Genomic DNA, 18,236 nt, shown 5'->3' with positions numbered 1-18,236 from the left:
TGAGAGAGAGAGAGGTGTAATGGGGAGAGTGAGAGAGAGAGGTGTAATGGGGAGAGTGAGAAAGCAAGAGAGAGGGAGGTGTAATGGGGAGAGTGAGAGAGCAAGAGAGAGAGGTGTAATGGGGAGAGAGAGAGAGAGTGTAATGGGGAGAGTGAGAGAGAGAGGTGTAATGGGGAGAGTGAGAGAGAGAGATGTAATGGGGAGAGTGAGAGAGGTGTAATGGGGAGAGTGAGAGAGGTGTAATGGGGAGAGTGAGAGAGAGAGCGAGAGGTGTATTGGGGGAGAGAGAGAGAGAGAGAGAGAGAGAGGTGTAATCGGGAGAGTGAGTGAGAGAGAGAGGGAGGTGTAATGGGGAGAGTGAGAGAGAGGGGAGGTGTAATGGGGAGAGAGAGAGAGGTGTAATGGGGAGAGTGAGAGAGAGAGAGAGAGAGGTGTAATGGGGAGAGTGAGAGAGAGAGGTGTAATGGGGAGAGTGAGAGAGAGAGAGGTGTAATGGGGAGAGAGAGAGAGAGGTAATGGGGAGAGTGAGAGAGAGAGAGGTGTAATGGGGAGAGTGAGAGAGAGAGAGGTAATGGGGAGAGTGAGAGAGAGAGAGGTGTAATAGGGAGAGTGAGAGAGCAAGAAAGAGGGAGGTGTAATGGGGAGAGTGAGTGAGAGAGGTGTAATGGGGAGAGTGAGAGAGAGAGGGAGGTGTAATGGGGAGAGTGAGAGAGAGGGAGGTGTAATGGGGAGAGTGAGAGAGAGAGAGAGGTGTAATGGGGAGAGTGAGAGAGAGAGAGTGTAATGGGGTGAGTGAGAGAGCGAGGTGTAATGGGGAGAGTGAGAGAGAGAGAGTGTAATGGGGAGAGTGAGAGAGAGAGAGAGAGGTGTAATAGGGAGAGTGAGAGAGCAAGAAAGAGGGAGGTGTAATGGGAGAGTGAGTGAGAGAGGTGTAATGGGGAGAGTGAGAGAGAGAGGGAGAGAGAGAGGGAGGTGTAATGGGGAGAGTGAGAGAGAGGGGGAGGTGTAATGGGGAGAGAGAGAGAGAGAGACTGAGAGAGAGGGAGGTGTAATGGGGAGAGTGAGAGAGAGGGGGAGGTGTAATGGGGAGTGAGAGAGAGAGGGAGGTGTAATGGGGAGTGAGAGAGAAAGAGAGAGAGAGGTGTAATGGGGAGAGTGAGAGAGAGGGAGGTAATGGGGAGTGAGAGAGAGAGGGAGGTGTAATGGGGAGAGAGAGAGAGAGTGTAATGGGAGAGTGAGAGAGAGAGGTGTAATGGGGAGAGAGAGAGAGAGGTAGGTGTAATGGGGAGAGTGAGAGAGAGAGCGAGAGAGAGGGAGGTGTAATGGGGAGAGAGAGAGAGAGGGAGGTGTAATGGGGAGAGTGAGAGAGAGAGAGAGAGAGAGGTGTAATGGGGAGAGAGAGAGGTGTAATTGGGAGAGTGAGAGAGGTGTAATGGGGAGAGTGAGAGAGGTGTAATGGGGAGAGAGAGAGCGAGAGGTGTATTGGGGAGAGAGAGAGAGAGAGAGAGGTGTAATCGGGAGAGTGAGTGAGAGAGAGAGGGAGGTGTAATGGGGAGAGTGAGAGAGAGGGGGTGTAATGGGGAGAGTGAGAGAGAGAGAGAGGTGTAATGGGGAGAGTGAGAGAGAGAGAGAGGTGTAATGGGGAGAGTGAGAGAGAGAGAGGTGTAATGGGGTGAGTGAGAGAGCGAGGTGTAATGGGGAGAGTGAGAGAGAGAGAGGTGTAATGGGGAGAGTGAGAGAGAGAGAGGTGTAATAGGGAGAGTGAGAGAGCAAGAAAGAGGGAGGTGTAATGGGGAGAGTGAGTGAGAGAGGTGTAATGGGGAGAGTGAGAGAGAGAGGGAGGTGTAATGGGGAGAGTGAGAGAGAGGGGAGGTGTAATGGGGAGAGTGAGAGAGAGAGGTGTAATGGTGAGAGAGAGAGAGGTGTAATGGGGAGAGAGAGAGAGAGAGGTGTAATGGGGAGAGTGTAATGGGGAGGTGTAATGGGGAGAGAGAGCGAGAGAGAGGTAGGTGTAATGGAGAGAGAGAGAGAGGGAGGTGTAATGGGGAGAGAAAGAGAGAGGGAGGTGTAATGGGGAGAGAGAGAGGGGAGGTGTAATGGGGAGACTGAGAGAGAGAGCGAGAGAGATGGAGGTGTAATGGGGAGAGTGAGAGAGAGGTAGGTGTAATGGGGAGAGTGAGAGAGAGGGAGGTGTAATGGGGAGAGTGAGAGAGAGCGAGAGAGAGGGAGGTGTAATGGGGAGAGTGAGAGAGAGGTAGGTGTAATGGGGAGAGTGAGAGCGAGAGAGAGGTAGGTGTAATGGGGAGAGTGAGAGAGCGAGAGAGAGGGAGGTGTAATGGGGAGAGTGAGAGAGAGAGAGAGAGAGGGAGGTGTAATGGGGAGAGTGAGAGAGAGGGAGGTGTAATGGGGAGAGTGAGAGAGAGAGATGTAATGGGGAGAGTGAGAGAGAGAGAGAGCGAGAGGGAGGTGTAATGGAGAGAGTGAGAGAGAGGGAGGTGTAATGGGGAGAGAGTGAGCAGAGGGAGGTGTAATGGGGAGAGTGAGAGAGAGGGAGGTGTAATGGGGAGTAAGAGAGAGAGGGAGGTGTAATGGGTAGTGAGAGAGAGAGAGAGGTGTAATGGGGAGAGAGAGAGAGAGAGAGGGTGTAATGGGGAGAGTGAGAGAGAGGGAGGTGTAATGGGGAGAGAGTGAGCAGAGGGAGGTGTAATGGGGAGAGTGAGAGAGAGGGAGGTGTAATGGGGAGTAAGAGAGAGAGGGAGGTGTAATGGGGAGTGAGAGAGAGGGAGGTGTAATGGGGAGAGTGAGAGAGAGAGTGAAAGAGAGGGAGGTGTAATGGGGAGAGTGAGAGAGAGGAGGTGTAATGGGGTGTGAGAGAGGGAGGTGTAATGGGGAGTGAGAGAGAGAGAGGGTGTAATGGGGAGAGAGTGAGCAGAGGGAGGTGTAATGGGGAGAGTGAGAGAGAGGGAGGTGTAATGGGGAGTAAGAGAGAGGGAGGTGTAATGGGTAGTGAGAGAGAGAGAGAGAGAGTGTAATGGGGAGAGAGAGAGAGAGCGAGAGGGAGGTGTAATGGGGAGAGAGAGAGAGGGAGGTGTAATGGGGAGAGAGTGAGCAGAGGGAGGTGTAATGGGGAGAGTGAGAGAGAGGGAGGTGTAATGGGGAGTAAGAGAGAGAGGGAGGTGTAATGGGGAGTGAGAGAGAGGGAGGTGTAATGGGGAGAGTGAGAGAGAGAGTGAAAGAGAGGGAGGTGTAATGGGGAGAGTGAGAGAGAGGGAGGTGTAATGGGGTGAGAGAGGAGGTGTAATGGGGAGTGAGAGAGAGAGAGAGGTGTAATGGGGAGAGTGAGAGAGAGGGGAGGTGTAATGGGGAGTGAGAGAGAGAGGGAGGTGTAATGGGGAGAGAGAGAGGAGGTGTAATGGGGAGAGTGAGAGAGAGAGAGGTGTAATGGGGAGCGTGAGAGCGAGAGAGAGGGAGGTGTAATGGAGAGAGAGAGAGAGGGAGGTGTAATGGGAGAGTGAGAGAGAGAGAGAGGTGTAATGGGGAGAGAGAGAGAGAGAGAGAGAGAGAGAGAGGTAATGGGGAGAGTGAGGGAGGTGTAATGGGGAGAGAGAGGTGTAATGGGGAGAGTGAGAGAGTGTAATGGGGAGAGTGAGAGAGAGAGCGAGAGGTGTATTGGGGAGAGAGAGAGAGAGAGAGGTGTAATCGGGAGAGTGAGTGAGAGAGAGAGGGAGGTGTAATGGGGAGAGTGAGAGAGAGGGAGGTGTAATGGGGAGAGAGAGAGAGGTGTAATGGGGAGAGTGAGAGAGAGAGAGAGGTAATGGGGAGAGTGAGAGAGAGAGAGGTGTAATGGGGTGAGTGAGAGAGCGAGGTGTAATGGGGAGAGTGAGAGAGAGAGAGGTAATGGGGAGAGTGAGAGAGAGAGAGGTGTAATAGGAGAGTGAGAGAGCAAGAAAGGGAGGTGTAATGGGGAGAGTGAGTGAGAGAGGTGTAATGGGGAGAGTGAGAGAGAGAGGGGAGGTGTAATGGGGAGAGTGAGAGAGAGGAGGTGTAATGGGGAGAGTGAGAGAGAGAGGTGTAATGGTGAGAGAGAGAGAGGTGTAATGGGGGAGAGAGAGAGAGAGAGGTGTAATGGGGAGAGTGAGAGAGAGAGGTGTAATGGGGAGAGTGAGAGAGAGAGGTGTAATGGGGAGAGTGAGAGAGAGAGAGGTGTAATGGGGAGAGTGAGAGAGCAAGAGAGAGGGAGGTGTAATGGGGAGAGTGAGAGAGAGAGAGAGGTGTAATGGAGAGAGAGAGAGAGAGAGAGAGGTGTAATGGGGAGAGTGAGGGAGGTGTAATGGGGAGAGTGAGAGAGAGAGAGGTGTAATGGGGAGAGTGAGAGAGAGAGAGAGAGAGAGAGAGAGAGAGAGAGGGAGGTGTAATGGGGAGAGTGAGAGAGAGGGGAGGTGTAATGGGGAGAGAGAGAGAGAGACTGAGAGAGAGGGAGGTGTAATGGGGAGAGTGAGAGAGAGAGGGAGGTGTAATGGGGAGTGAGAGAGAGAGGGAGGTGTAATGGGGAGTGAGAGAGAAAGAGAGAGAGAGGTGTAATGGGGAGAGGAGAGAGAGGGAGGTGTAATGGGGAGTGAGAGAGAGAGGGAGGTATAATGGGGAGAGAGAGAGAGAGGTGTAATGGGAGAGTGAGAGAGAGAGGTGTAATGGGAGAGTGAGAGAGAGAGAGGTGTAATGGGGAGAGTGAGAGAGAGAGAGGTGTAATGGGGAGAGTGAGAGAGAGAGAGAGAGAGAGGTGTAATGGGGAGAGAGAGAGGTATAATGGGGAGAGTGAGAGAGGTGTAATGGGGAGAGTGATAGAGGTGTAATGGGGAGAGTGAGAGAGAGAGCGAGAGGTGTATTGGGGAGAGAGAGAGAGAGAGAGAGAGGTGTAATCTGGAGAGTGAGTGAGAGAGAGAGGGAGGTGTAATGGGGAGAGTGAGAGAGAGGGAGGTGTAATGGGGAGAGAGAGAGGTGTAATGGGGAGAGTGAGAGAGAGAGAGGGTGTAATGGGGAGAGTGAGAGAGAGAGAGGTGTAATGGGGTGAGTGAGAGAGCGAGGTGTAATGGGGAGAGTGAGAGAGAGAGAGGTGTAATGGGGAGAGGAGAGAGAGAGAGTGTAATAGGGAGAGTGAGAGAGCAAGAAAGAGGGAGGTGTAATGGGGAGAGGAGTGAGAGAGGTGTAATGGGGAGAGTGAGAGAGAGAGGGAGGTGTAATGGGGAGAGTGAGAGAGAGAGGTGTAATGGGGAGAGTGAGAGAGAGAGGTGTAATGGGGAGAGTGAGAGAGAGAGAGGTGTAATGGGGAGAGAGAGAGAGAGGTGTAATGGGGAGAGTGAAAGAGAGAGGTGTAATAGGGAGAGTGAGAGAGAGAGATGTAATGGGGAGAGAGGTGTAATGGGGAGAGTGAGAGAGGTGTAATGGGGAGAGTGAGAGAGAGAGGAGATGTAATGGGGAGAGTGAGAGAGAGGGAGGTGTAATGGGGAGAGTGAGAGAGAGAGGTGTAATGGGGAGAGTGAGAGAGAGAGGTGTAATGGGGAGAGTGAGAAAGCAAGAGAGAGGGAGGTGTAATGGGGAGAGTGAGAGAGCAAGAGAGAGAGGTGTAATGGGGAGAGAGAGAGAGGTGTAATGGGGAGAGTGAGAGAGAGAGGTGTAATGGGGAGAGTGAGAGAGAGAGATGTAATGGGGAGAGTGAGAGAGGTGTAATGGGGAGAGTGAGAGAGGTGTAATGGGGAGAGTGAGAGAGAGAGCGAGAGGTGTATTGGGGAGAGAGAGAGAGAGAGAGAGAGAGAGGTGTAATCGGGAGAGTGAGTGAGAGAGAGAGGGAGGTGTAATGGGGAGAGTGAGAGAGAGGGAGGTGTAATGGGGAGAGAGAGAGAGGTGTAATGGGGAGAGTGAGAGAGAGAGAGAGAGGTGTAATGGGGAGAGTGAGAGAGAGAGGTGTAATGGGGAGAGTGAGAGAGAGAGAGGTGTAATGGGGAGAGAGAGAGAGAGGTGTAATGGGGAGAGTGAGAGAGAGAGAGGTGTAATGGGGAGAGTGAGAGAGAGAGAGGTGTAATGGGGAGAGTGAGAGAGAGAGAGTGTAATAGGGAGAGTGAGAGAGCAAGAAAGAGGGAGGTGTAATGGGCAGAGTGAGTGAGAGAGGTGTAATGGGGAGAGTGAGAGAGAGGGAGGTGTAATGGGGAGAGTGAGAGAGAGAGGTGTAATGGGGAGAGTGAGAGAGAGAGAGGTGTAATGGGGAGAGAGAGAGAGAGGTGTAATGGGGAGAGTGAGAGAGAGAGGTGTAATGGGGAGAGTGAGAGAGAGAGATGTAATGGGGAGAGAGAGAGGTGTAATGGGAGAGTGAGAGAGGTGTAATGGGGAGAGTGAGAGAGAGAGGAGATGTAATGGGGAGAGTGAGAGAGAGGGAGGTGTAATGGGGAGAGTGAGAGAGAGAGAGGTGTAATGGGGAGAGTGAGAGAGAGAGGTGTAATGGGGAGAGTGAGAAAGCAAGAGAGAGGGAGGTGTAATGGGGAGAGTGAGAGAGCAAGAGAGAGGAGGTGTAATGGGGAGAGTGAGAGAGCAAGAGAGAGAGGTGTAATGGGGAGAGAGAGAGAGAGTGTAATGGGGAGAGTGAGAGAGAGGTGTAATGGGGAGAGTGAGAGAGAGAGATGTAATGGGGAGAGAGAAAGGTGTAATGGGGAGAGTGAGAGAGGTGTAATGGGGAGAGTGAGAGAGAGAGGGAGATGTAATGGGGAGAGAGAGAGAGAGAGGGAGGTGTAATGGGGAGAGTGAGAGAGAGAGAGTGTAATGGGGAGAGTGAGAGAGAGAGGTGTAATGGGGAGAGTGAGACAGCAAGAGACAGGGAGGTGTAATGGGGAGAGTGAGAGAGCAAGAGAGAGAGGGGTGTAATGGGGAGAGTGAGAGAAGGGTAGGAAGGAGAGTGGAGGAGTGACTGAAGCAGTGTGTTCTGTTGGGCTCTTTGTGATGATTCCATGTGTCAGTCCTCTGAGCGGAGGCTCATGCAGGCCTCACTAACCTCAGCTCCTTTATCAAGCTTTCGATCTGACACTAACTATCACAGATATTGTGCCCCAGTGGAAGTGTGTGTGTGTGTGTGTGTGTGTGTGTGCGTGCGTGTGTGCGTGCTTGCTTTCTCAGCGGTGCTCTGTAAGAGAACCCATGGTGACTTATGGGGCACATGTATAATGTAACGGCAACTCCGCCAGAAAGCAGCTTGGGCCATGGTGGTAATTCACCCAAGAGTCAGTGAAATGTGTGTGTGTCTGGGATTCCTCAGAACGAATCATCCAGTCCTCTTCCAATTTCTGGGTGGTCAGGAAGGTCAATGAGACAAAGGGTCAGACCCCCCCCCCTAACCCCACATTCTCGCCACCCTCCGTCCCCTGGTGGCAAAGGCGTGGGTGACTAGGGGGTCAGCCAGTCTTGGCCAGGGGAGAGTCAGCAGAAAAGGAGCTGATGGGAGTAGAGGAGTGCAGGGAGGAGAGAGACGAGTACAGGGAGGAGAGAGGAGTACAGGGAGGAGAGAGAGGAGTGCAGGGAGGAGAGAGGAGTACAGGGAGGAGAGAGGAGTACAGGGAGGAGAGAGACGAGTACAGGGAGGAGAGAGACGAGTACAGGGAGGAGAGAGAGGAGTACAGGGAGGAGAGAGAGGAGTACAGGGAGGAGAGAGAGGAGTGCAGGGAGGAGAGAGAGGAGTACAGGGAGGAGAGAGACTAGTACAGGGAGGAGAGAGAGAAGTACAGGGAGGAGAGAGAGGGAGTACAGGGAGGAGAGAGAGGAGTGCAGGGAGGAGAGAGAGGAGTACAGGGAGGAGAGAGAGGAGTACAGGGAGGAGAGAGAGGAGTACAGGGAGGAGAGAGAGGAGTACAGGGAGGAGAGAGAGGAGTGCAGTGAGGAGAGAGAGGAGTACAGGGAGGAGAGAGAGGAGTACAGGGAGGAGAGAGGAGTACAGGGAGGAGAGAGAGGAGTACAGGGAGGAGAGAGATGAGTACAGGGAGGAGAGAGGAGTACAGGGAGGAGAGAGAGGAGTACAGGGAGGGAGAGAGAGGAGTACAGGGAGGAGAGAGAGGAGTACAGGGAGGAGAGAGAGGAGTACAGGGAGGAGAGGGAGGAGAGAGAGGGGGAGGAGGGAGGAGAGAGAGGGAGTGCAGGGAGGAGAGAGAGGAGTACAGGGAGGAGAGAGAGGAGTACAGGGAGGAGAGAGAGGAGTACAGGGAGGAGAGAGAGGAGTGCAGGGAGGAGAGAGAGGAGTACAGGGAGGAGAGAGAGGGAGTACAGGGAGGAGAGAGATGAGTACAGGGAGGAGAGAGATGAGTGCAGGGAGGAGAGAGAGGAGTGCAGGGAGGAGAGAGAGGAGTACAGGGAGGAGAGAGGGAGTACAGGGAGGAGAGAGAGGAGTACAGGGAGGAGAGTACAGGGAGGAGAGAGAGGAGTACAGGGAGGAGAGGGAGGAGAGAGAGGAGTGCAGGGAGGAGAGAGAGGAGTACAGGGAGGAGAGAGAGGAGTGCAGGGAGGAGAGAGGAGGATAGTGACCTGGCTGTATGCGTTGTGGGTGACCAACACTGTACCAAACCCTGGTTGTATGCCTTCTTCCTTTGACTGGCAGCCCTATGCCCTAATTATATGTCCTTAAAGGCCCACTCTGTGATTTTTATGATTACTTATGATTATTTCAATGAATGATTTAAACCCATTGATTCTTGAAGAATAAAACTTATGTGCCTCTCTTGAGCAACATGTTGAATATACGGTTGACCTAGAAAGATCAGTGTGCCCTTGTATGGCTGTTTGTCCTTGGGGTGTGCACTGTGCTGTGTCTCCACCCTTCTCTCATCTTCCTCCCCTCCTCATCCGTCTGTCCCCCTAGTGTCAATCTCGTCCTGGTGTAATTGCTTGTTTTTTTTTCTCTCTCTCTCTCTCTCTCTCTCTCTCTCTCTCTCTCTCTCTCTCTCTCTCTGGCGTTGATTCATGGAGCTTGTAAAGCTGACAGTGGTCCCTCTCAGTCCCTTTCAGCTGGAACAAAGCAGGTGACAAGAACACCTCCCTCGACGGCTGACCTGTTGGTCCCCGCTCCGCCTCTCCTTGCCTGGGCTTGGGCGGGGGGGGGGTCTACTTTCGAGCATGTAGCCTGTTCCTTGTAGTGGGGGGGGGCGTCCTTCTGCTAACCCTCCCCCCTAACCTAACCTCCCATGTCGTCGTCCCACCCCAGCCCATCCTTGGTGACCTGGATACATGCTCTCTCTGACACTTGAACTACTTAGCTGTGTCACCTTCAACGCCCCGACAGCACCTCAGGCGCCCATCCTGCTTGTGCATCAGCTGTACAACGGCCTCACAAAATAAAATATCTCGTGTTTAGTGGTCTCGCTCCGCCCCGTTCGAAGCATCCAGGTTCATATCTCTAATTTTACGTAATCCTGTGATTGGGATTGTAAAGAATTCGGTTTGAAAATAGTTGATCTTAAAGCCAATGTGTTTTTCACAGTGTTGTCATTGTGCTGTCATGTTTGATACAGTATAATTGACTGAGCCGGCTGACGCTTATGTCCAATCCAGGTTCGACTGTCCGCTATGCCTAGGATGATACATATTCCCTCTAAATGCTGTATGCTCAGTTCAGTGTTAAGGCAGTTCAGACAATGTTAAGGTTGAATTGTGTAATTGATTGGTCGGGGCTGTATGTCGGTGTTAAAGGTTAATTCCTCCAACTCCTGGCGTCTGACCGCTTCCCAGGCGACGGCCCTCTCCTCCCTGAAGTAATGCCACTTAGAACCCCCCTCCTCTACCCAACACCACACGCTGTGCTGGCTGGAGGCATTGATCCACTGATCAATATTAACAGTTGAAGTCAGATGTTTACATACACCTTAGCCAAATACATTTAAACTCAGTTTTTCACAATTCCTGACATTCAATCCCAGTAAAAAAAATCCCTGTCCAATTAGGATCACCACTTTATTTTAAGAATGTGAAATGTCAGAATAATAGTAGAGAGAATGATTTATTTCAGCTTTTATTTCTTTCATCACATTCCCAGTGGGACAGGCGTTTACATACACTCAATTAGAATTTGGTAGACTTGCCTTTAAATTGTTTAAACTTGGGTCAAACATTTCGGGTAGCCTTCCACAAGCTTCCTACAATAAGTTGGGTAAATTTTGGCACATTCCTCCTGACAGAGCTGGTGTAACTGAGTCAGGTTTTTAGGCCTCCTTGCTCGCACACGGTTTTTCAGTTCTGCCCTCACATTTTCTATAGGATTGAGGTCAGAGCTTTGTGATGGCCACTCCAATACCTTGACTTTGTTGCCCTTAAGCCATTTTGCCTCAACTTTGGAAGTATGTTTGGGGTCATTGTCCATCTAGAAGACCCATTTGCGACCAAGCTTTAACTTCCTGACTGATGTCTTGAGATGTTGCTTCAACAAAAAAAAAGATCTATTTTGTGAAGTGCACCAGTCCAGCCTGCAAATCACCCCCACAACATGATGCTGCCAGCCCTGTGCTTCACGGTTGGGATGGTGTTCTTTGGCTTGCAAGCCTCCCCCTTTTTCCTCCAAACATAACGATCATTATGGCCAAACAGTTGTATTTTTGTTTCATCAGATCAGAGGACATTTCTCCAAAAAGTACGATCTTCGTCCCCATGTGAAGTTGCAAACTGTAGTCTGTTTTTTTATGGCGGGTTTGGAGCAGTGGCTTCTTCCTTGCTGAGAGGCCTTTCAGGTTATGCCGATATCGGACTCGTTTTACTGTGGATATAGATATTTTTGTACCTGCTTCCTCCAGCATCTGCACAAGATCCTTTGCTGTTGTTCTGGGATTGATTTGCACTTTTCGCACCCAAAGTACGTTCATCTCTAGGAGACAGAACGCCTCTCCTTCCTGAGCTGTATGACGGCTGCGTGGTCCCATGGTGTTTATACTTGCGTACTACTGTTTGTACAGATGAACGAGGTACCTTCAAGCATTTGGAAATTGCTCTCTAGGATGAACCAGACTTGTGGAGGTCTACAATTTTTGACTGATTTTTTTTGATTTTCCCATGATGTCAAGCAAAGAGGCACTGAGTTTGAAGGTAGGCCTTGAAATACATCCACAGGTACACCTCCAATTGACTCAAATGATGTCAATTAGCCTATCAGAAGCTTCTAATGCCCTGACACAATTTACTGGAATTTTCCAAGCTGTTTAAAGGCTCAGTCAACTTAGTGTATGTAAACTTCTGACCCACTGGACTTGTGATACAGTGAATTATAAGTGACATAATCTGTAAACAATTGTTGGAAAAAAGACTTGTGTCATGCACAAAGTAGATGTCCTAACCGACTTGCCAAAAGTATAGTTTGTTAACAAGACATTTGTGTAGTGGTTGGACAACGAGTTTTAATGACTCCAACCTAAGTGTATGTAAACTTCTGACTTCAACTGTAACTGCATCTGTAGTGTACACTACATTGACGACTGCAAGCTGTTGGTTGTATGGTAATGAGGTAGGCTAAAGGCGTTCGCATGCTTCCCAGCCAAAACAGTTTCTGGACAGGTATTATGACAACATTTTGTGACGGTTTTGATCGTTTTGGACTTCGGCTTGGGTTTTTTCAGCTGTTCGGGCGCCCACAAGTCGGTGATTGGTCAACACTGGAAATTCTTCCCTGCAGTGCCTGTTGTGATTCAACGAGTGACGACTCCACTTGAGACATACTGCACCAAACAGTACATAGTCAGATGTAAAATTGCGAGACTAAGATCTCTTCGGAAAAACATTTCAAAATGAATGCCAGATATTTTTGAATGATCTTAGATTAATTCTGACTATTTTGAGGAAGTGTATACCGCCTACGGCATCTCAAAATGGACAAACAGTACAATTTTCTCGTATTTTAAGTATGCAAGCACACTGGCTGTGTATGTGTGTCTGACTGACTGACTGTGTCGTTTTTGTGCGTCTGCATTCTCCTGTGTCTCTGACACTATAATTCTCGTATTCTTTATTCTCTCCCCATTCCATCTCTGCTGTGGCTTTTCCCTCGTTCTCTGTAGGGAGGCCACTCTCATCTGGAGAAACGGCATCAGAGCCTCCCTTCCATCGCTCCCCTTTCTATTTATCTTATTCTCGCCTGAGCCTCCATCTTGTTTGGCATCACTTCAAATAATGCAGTGTGCTTCCCTCTGTCCTCACGACTCGCTGGTTAAAGGAATCAGTCACTCAGAACACTCAAAACACATATTAAAACACGCATCAGCCTCTCGCCGGGGCCAAATCACGCTGTTCAAATGTTGTTCTTCCACCGGGAGTGCGGGGACAAGTGAAGAGATGGGATGTGCAACATTAACTTGATTCGCGGCAGCGGCGGCGACTGAGTGACACCCCATAAACCTCAGCGGGCAGGCAGGTTGCTGCTAGGCCCGGCAGACAGCACCCCGCGGATAATGTGACACACGCTAGCGATGCCTCCTATATGCCACACACACACACACACGTACACATACTCGTTTTATGGTCATGTATAAAACATCACAGCATTGAGTTATTGTCCTCTCCGGTTGGCCTCTCGGCTCTTAGCAGTTGAGCGTTGGCATAAACCGGTAGCAGTATAGCGGTGGCTAGTGGGTCTCTGTAACTTCTGCTGTACTAAATGTCAGCCTCCCATCCAGAGGGGCAGGCGTCCTAGTTGTCACAGCACTTGTTCTATAGACTGTCCATAGACTGACCATAGTGTTTCCGACTGAAGTATTCATGACTATGTGTTCACTCTGAATTATGGAGACTTGGTTTCCTGTCGTGTCATTATACTTCTCACGGAAGTTGAATGTTAGTTTCTATTGAAGCCTGCCGACCGTGTACTTCAGGAGATTAGTGAGATTTTGCATTTCATTTTTAGACGTGTATTGTTACAGGTTTGCGCTTAAATACATTTACGCGATCCATCCAGAGAGAGAGGGAAATAGAAGGACAGGAGAGAGAGGGGATGAGAGACACAGACAGAACGGGACAGAGAAAGACATGGAAAAAGGGAAACAGTGGTAGGATATAGGGTCGACTCTGATAAACGAAGAGGAGTGGGCAACTGATACAGCTCTCCTCTTCTCCTCTGTCCGGAATGAAACCGGCATCGCTCGGCCACAGTCATCTACACTTATATTTCACTCTGATGTTACGTGTCATTCATGGGGAACCCCCCCCCCCCTCACACGAGTGAGTGTTTCCTGTTCCTGTTCCTCTCCAAATCCTTTTTCTCTGGATAGATTGTGCACGTCTGAATCCTCTGAGCTGCTCTCAGCCTTAAACAATGCCATTTCTAACACCGTTCCCATCGCCTTGGCAACTCCATAGCAACCTGTGGTCTGCCAGGGCATGGTGTGGATCAATTAGCACCAGCTGATGTCTCACCACTTCTTGTCGCCCATTGTAATATCTTGATATTCTCTTATTTGTGTATTTACTTTTTTTTTAACAAATATTGCGCGCTAGATTATTTTTCATATGAAGTTAATGGAGTATTTCGATATATTTTTTTTAATGTTATGCTCTGCTATTACATCAACTTTGCCAGTGCCCTGCAGAACTTGATTTAAAAAGGAATAAAGAAACAATAGAGAGACAACATGTCCCTGGCCAATAGAATAAATGGACCAAAGAAAGGAGGACCAAGGCACTCTTTATAAAATTAATAGAAATGCCTTTATTTGTAAACACAAATGTCTAAATCTGACGTGTTTTGAGGTTCTTTTGAACAAAGCATTTTCCCATCAACCCTGATTGAAGACACGAGGGCATGGTTACAGAATAGTTAATAGTCATTGTTCTACAAGAATAAATGGTAACTGGTGCTATAAGTATAGTCCTAATTACTAAAATGTCCATTGACAGAATGTTATCAAAACCCAATGCACGTCATACTGCTTTGTCATTAACGCTGCTCCATATCTCTGTGTTTTTCCCAGGTATCGTGTCCAAGTCGTTCGAGTGTCGTCTAAAGGGCCAGGGAGCCACATTCGTGGAGGTTGACACAGCGTTTGACGGGGCCTTCCCAGTGCGGAGGGTGGGCTCCATGGAGGGGCTGGAGGGCCAGGAGAGTGTCCAGCAGGTGATCATCATCCAGGGTTACGGCGATGGGGAGATGGCCTTCGACCAGGCCCTGGAAGAGTCAGCCGCTGCCACCCTGAGGGACCTGGCCATGGCGGGCCAGGTGGCCGAGGTGCTCCACATCACCGAGGATGGCCAGGTCATCTCCTCAGGGAGGGAGGTGTCTGCAGGCGGGGCACATCACCTGGCCGGAGGCACCACCCAGTACGTCCTGCTGGAGTCCGGCGGGTCTGCAGCCGGAGGTGGAGGTCACGGGGCAAGGGCGATGCACCACCACATGGTGTCAGAGTCATCCACGGCTCTGGATGCCCTCCTCAGTGCCGTCAGCGAGATGGGCCAGCAGGAAGAAGACAGCCAAGAGGTCATGACCCAGGAAGTTGTGTCAGAGGTCATGGAGCGAGTGGAGGAGGAGGAGATGGAGGTGGAGGTGAAGACAGAGGAGGAGGTGTGCGAGGAGCAGCAGGTGCAGGAGGAGCAGGTGGTCCAGGAGGTGCTGCAGTTTGCAGCCAGCCAGCTGATGATGAAGGAGGGGCTGACCCAGGTGATCGTCAACGATGAGGGGACCCACTACATCGTGACGGAGCTGGATGACAACACCCTCCAGGTGGAGGGGACCATGTACACCCAGCATCAGGGAGGGGAGGACGACCAGCAGAGTGAGGGCGTTTCAGAGGGCCAAGCTGGGGAGAGGATGGTCTACTACCTGGATGGAGCTCCACACAACGTGGTTCTAGAGAAGGTGGAGGTGGACTAGTCAGTGACTGTGGCAAGTTTCCTTGATTCCTCGAGTCCTCTCTCCTCACCTCCTCAAAAGCAGTTGGATAAGAAGTTATAGGGGAGTGACCTCTGACCTTTTCATCCATTGGGTTTTGAGAAGGAGGAGAGAGGATGCAAGAAATCAAGGAAATGCAATTGAGACTCTCCCTGTGTGATGAACAAATGTCCAGCTTAAAGCCCTTAAGAGTCTTTCTCTGTCTCTTTCATGGAAAATGTCATTATTTTTTTTACATAGCTTTATCTCCATTTTGTAACGATTTACTCAGGATAACCTTGACATCTATGGAGTTATAGTGAGGGGTGAAGTTTATTGCTAACATTATTTAACATATGCATAATTTTACAGCCAATGCCAGAATTACCACTTGTTTTTGGAGTCATGACTGGAAATACATAGGCTATTTTCACATGGTTCTATTTTTTGAAATGTGTTCAATTACAAAAATAATCATTTTAAGATTACATTTCCAGCAGGACATTTTCCCATTACCTAGAAAGACTTACAATCTTTAAGTTGCATGGTTTGGTTTTATTGAAAGTTAGAGAATAATAACAGCTTTATTTTCAAGGACATTTTCACCCCAAAAAATGATATTTTGGTATTTGTTTAATTAGTCCATTATTGATACAGTCCCACAAGGTTTTACATGTCATCAATCACTTTTTGAAGATATATAACTTTCGAAATACAGAAATACAGCCGGTGTGATGTATTTTGCGTCATGATGCAAAATGCAGCATCATGTGGTGTAAAATGCAGCATCATGTGGTGTAAAATGCAGCATCATGTGGTGTAAAATGCAGCATCATGTGGTGTAAAATGCAGCATCATGTGGTGTAAAATGCATCATCATGTGGTGTAAAATGCATCATCATGTGGTGTAAAATGCATCGTCATGTGGTGTAAAATGCATCATCATGTGGTGTAAAATGCATCATCATGTGGTGTAAAATGCATCATCATGTGGTGTAAAATGCAGCATCATGTGGTGTAAAATGCAGCATCATGTGGTGTAAAATGCATCATCATGTGGTGTAAAATGCAGCATCATGTGGTGTAAAATGCATCATCATGTGGTGTAAAATGCATCATCATGTGGTGTAAAATGCAGCATCATGTGGTGTAAAATGCAGCATCATGTGGTGTAAAATGCAGCATCATGTGGTGTAAAATGCATCATCATGTGGTGTAAAATGCATCATCATGTGGTGTAAAATGCAGCATCATGTGGTGTAAAATGCATCATCATGTGGTGTAAAATGCATCATCGTGTGGTGTAAAATGCATCATCGTGTGGTTAAAATGCATCATCGTGTGGTGTAAAATGCAGCATCATGTGGTGTAAAATGCATCATCATGTGGTGTAAAATGCATCATCGTGTGGTGTAAAATGCAGCATCATGTGGTGTAAAATGCATCATCATGTGGTGTAAAATGCATCATCATGTGGTGTAAAATGCATCATCATGTGGTGTAAAATGCATCATCATGTGGTGTAAAATGCATCATCATGTGGTGTAAAATGCATCATCATGTGGTGTAAAATGCATCATCGTGTGGTGTAAAATGCATCATCGTGTGGTGTAAAATGCATCATCGTGTGGTGTAAAATGCATCATCGTGTGGTGTAAAATGCATCATCATGTGGTGTAAAATGCATCATCGTGTGTAAAATGCATCATCGTGTGGTGTAAAATGCAGCATCATGTGGTGTAAAATGCATCATCATGTGGTGTAAAATGCATCATCGTGTGGTGTAAAATGCATCATCGTGTGGTGTAAAATGCATCATCGTGTGGTGTAAAATGCATCATCGTGTGGTGTAAAATGCATCATCGTGTGGTGTAAAATGCAGCATCATGTGGTGTAAAATGCATCATCGTGTGGTGTAAAATGCATCATCGTGTGGTGTAAAATGCAGCATCATGTGGTGTAAAATGCATCATCATGTGGTGTAAAATGCATCATCATGTGGTGTAAAATGCATCATCATGTGGTGTAAAATGCATCATCATGTGGTGTAAAATGCATCATCATGTGGTGTAAAATGCATCATCATGTGGTGTAAAATGCATCATCATGTGGTGTAAAATGCATCATACCTGCTCTATTTCTGTATTTTGAAAGTTACATCTCTTGAAGACTTGATTGCTGACATGCAAAACATTTCTGTACTATATCAACAATGGACTAATAAAACAAATACCAAAATATCAGTTTTTGGGTGGAGTTTTCCTTTAAGTAGTGAATTCATTTGCAATTAAAAATGTAATTTTTTTGTTTTGTTTGCTCATTTAAAAAGGTACATTAATAGGTCATGTTTTGATAAGACCGGCTATTACAACTTACCTTGCTGAATCTAGGACCAATAGTATTTTGGACATCGAAAATATCCAGGAGGCTGATTGGTCTAAATCCAGGGGCAGTCCAATGATTGGCTTTTCTTTCAGCAATTGCTCAACATGGTCAGGATGCTGATTGGTCTGAATCCAAGGGCAGTCCATCTGTTTTTCAGGATGTTCTCAAAATGGCACGGTGCTGAGTTTCTGATAATCATAATTCAATTCAAGTTGACAAGCATTTTTTTTCCCATTGGCTTTACTGCTCTCAGTCAATGTAAATATATGTTTCTGTAAATGAAATTGTAATGATACTGGCATTTGAGTAATGACAATAAAGCTCAATCTTCATTTGGAGGGGTGTTAGTTCACCTCAAGTTTTCTTTGACAGTGATACAATCTCCTATTCACATAATCCACATGAATTTACATGCATCAACTGGCATAGGAGCTTCGACCAAGTGTGTTTCCAATCACCATCATCATGATCATCACCATTGTCATTATCACCATCATCATGACCACCATCATCCTAATCATAATCCGCCTCTCCCTCGGTCAGCCCCCTATTCTCTCCCTCCATTGTGTTGAACAGAACACTCACATTCTTTCTCCTTACAGTATTCAAGAGCTGGAAGAGGGAATCAATATTCACTTAGGGCCGTAGTACAGCCTCGGCTCTGATTGAGTGAGTGGGAGCCCAGCATGACGGCTATGAACACAATGCCCGAAGACTGGCTTTCACACAGGGGCCATCAGGAGATCATCCCTTTAATGTAACACACAGCCAGGTGTGTGTGTGGAGAGAGAGAGAGAGAGAGAGAGAGAGAGAGAGATATGTGGGCTGGCTGAGAGGAGTGGATTACAGCTGGTTTGAGTGAGTGAGGTGAGAGACGAACAGCAACAGAGAAATCCCCCTCATAACCACCGTTGGAAGGTGAGCCTGTAATTTCTCATTGGCATACTGTATGTCTCTCTGCTACACAGGACTATAGCACAGTACCCTGCCT

At 48.4% G+C, this 18,236-nt stretch overlaps 1 protein-coding gene across 2 annotated transcripts in view; it reads left to right on the top strand.

Annotated features, from left to right (window-relative positions):
• Nucleotides 1–16,550, top strand: part of LOC112238818 (zinc finger protein 407-like) — a 228,930-nt gene extending 212,380 nt beyond the window's left edge. For both annotated transcript variants that reach the window (XM_042304467.1, XM_042304468.1), the window contains exon 9: nt 13,968–16,550. In XM_042304467.1, coding sequence (XP_042160401.1) covers nt 13,968–14,863 — 896 coding nt within the window. In that variant the 3' untranslated portion in view covers nt 14,864–16,550. The remainder of the gene's footprint in view (nt 1–13,967) is intronic.
• The last annotated feature ends 1,686 nt before the right edge of the window (nt 16,551–18,236 follow it).

Source organism: Oncorhynchus tshawytscha, linkage group LG23 (genome assembly GCF_018296145.1).
Source record: "Oncorhynchus tshawytscha isolate Ot180627B linkage group LG23, Otsh_v2.0, whole genome shotgun sequence".
In the NCBI taxonomy this organism is placed as follows: domain Eukaryota; kingdom Metazoa; phylum Chordata; class Actinopteri; order Salmoniformes; family Salmonidae; genus Oncorhynchus; species Oncorhynchus tshawytscha.
Note: the sequence above shows the minus strand (reverse complement) of the source record. Positions and strands in the feature narration are given on the sequence as shown.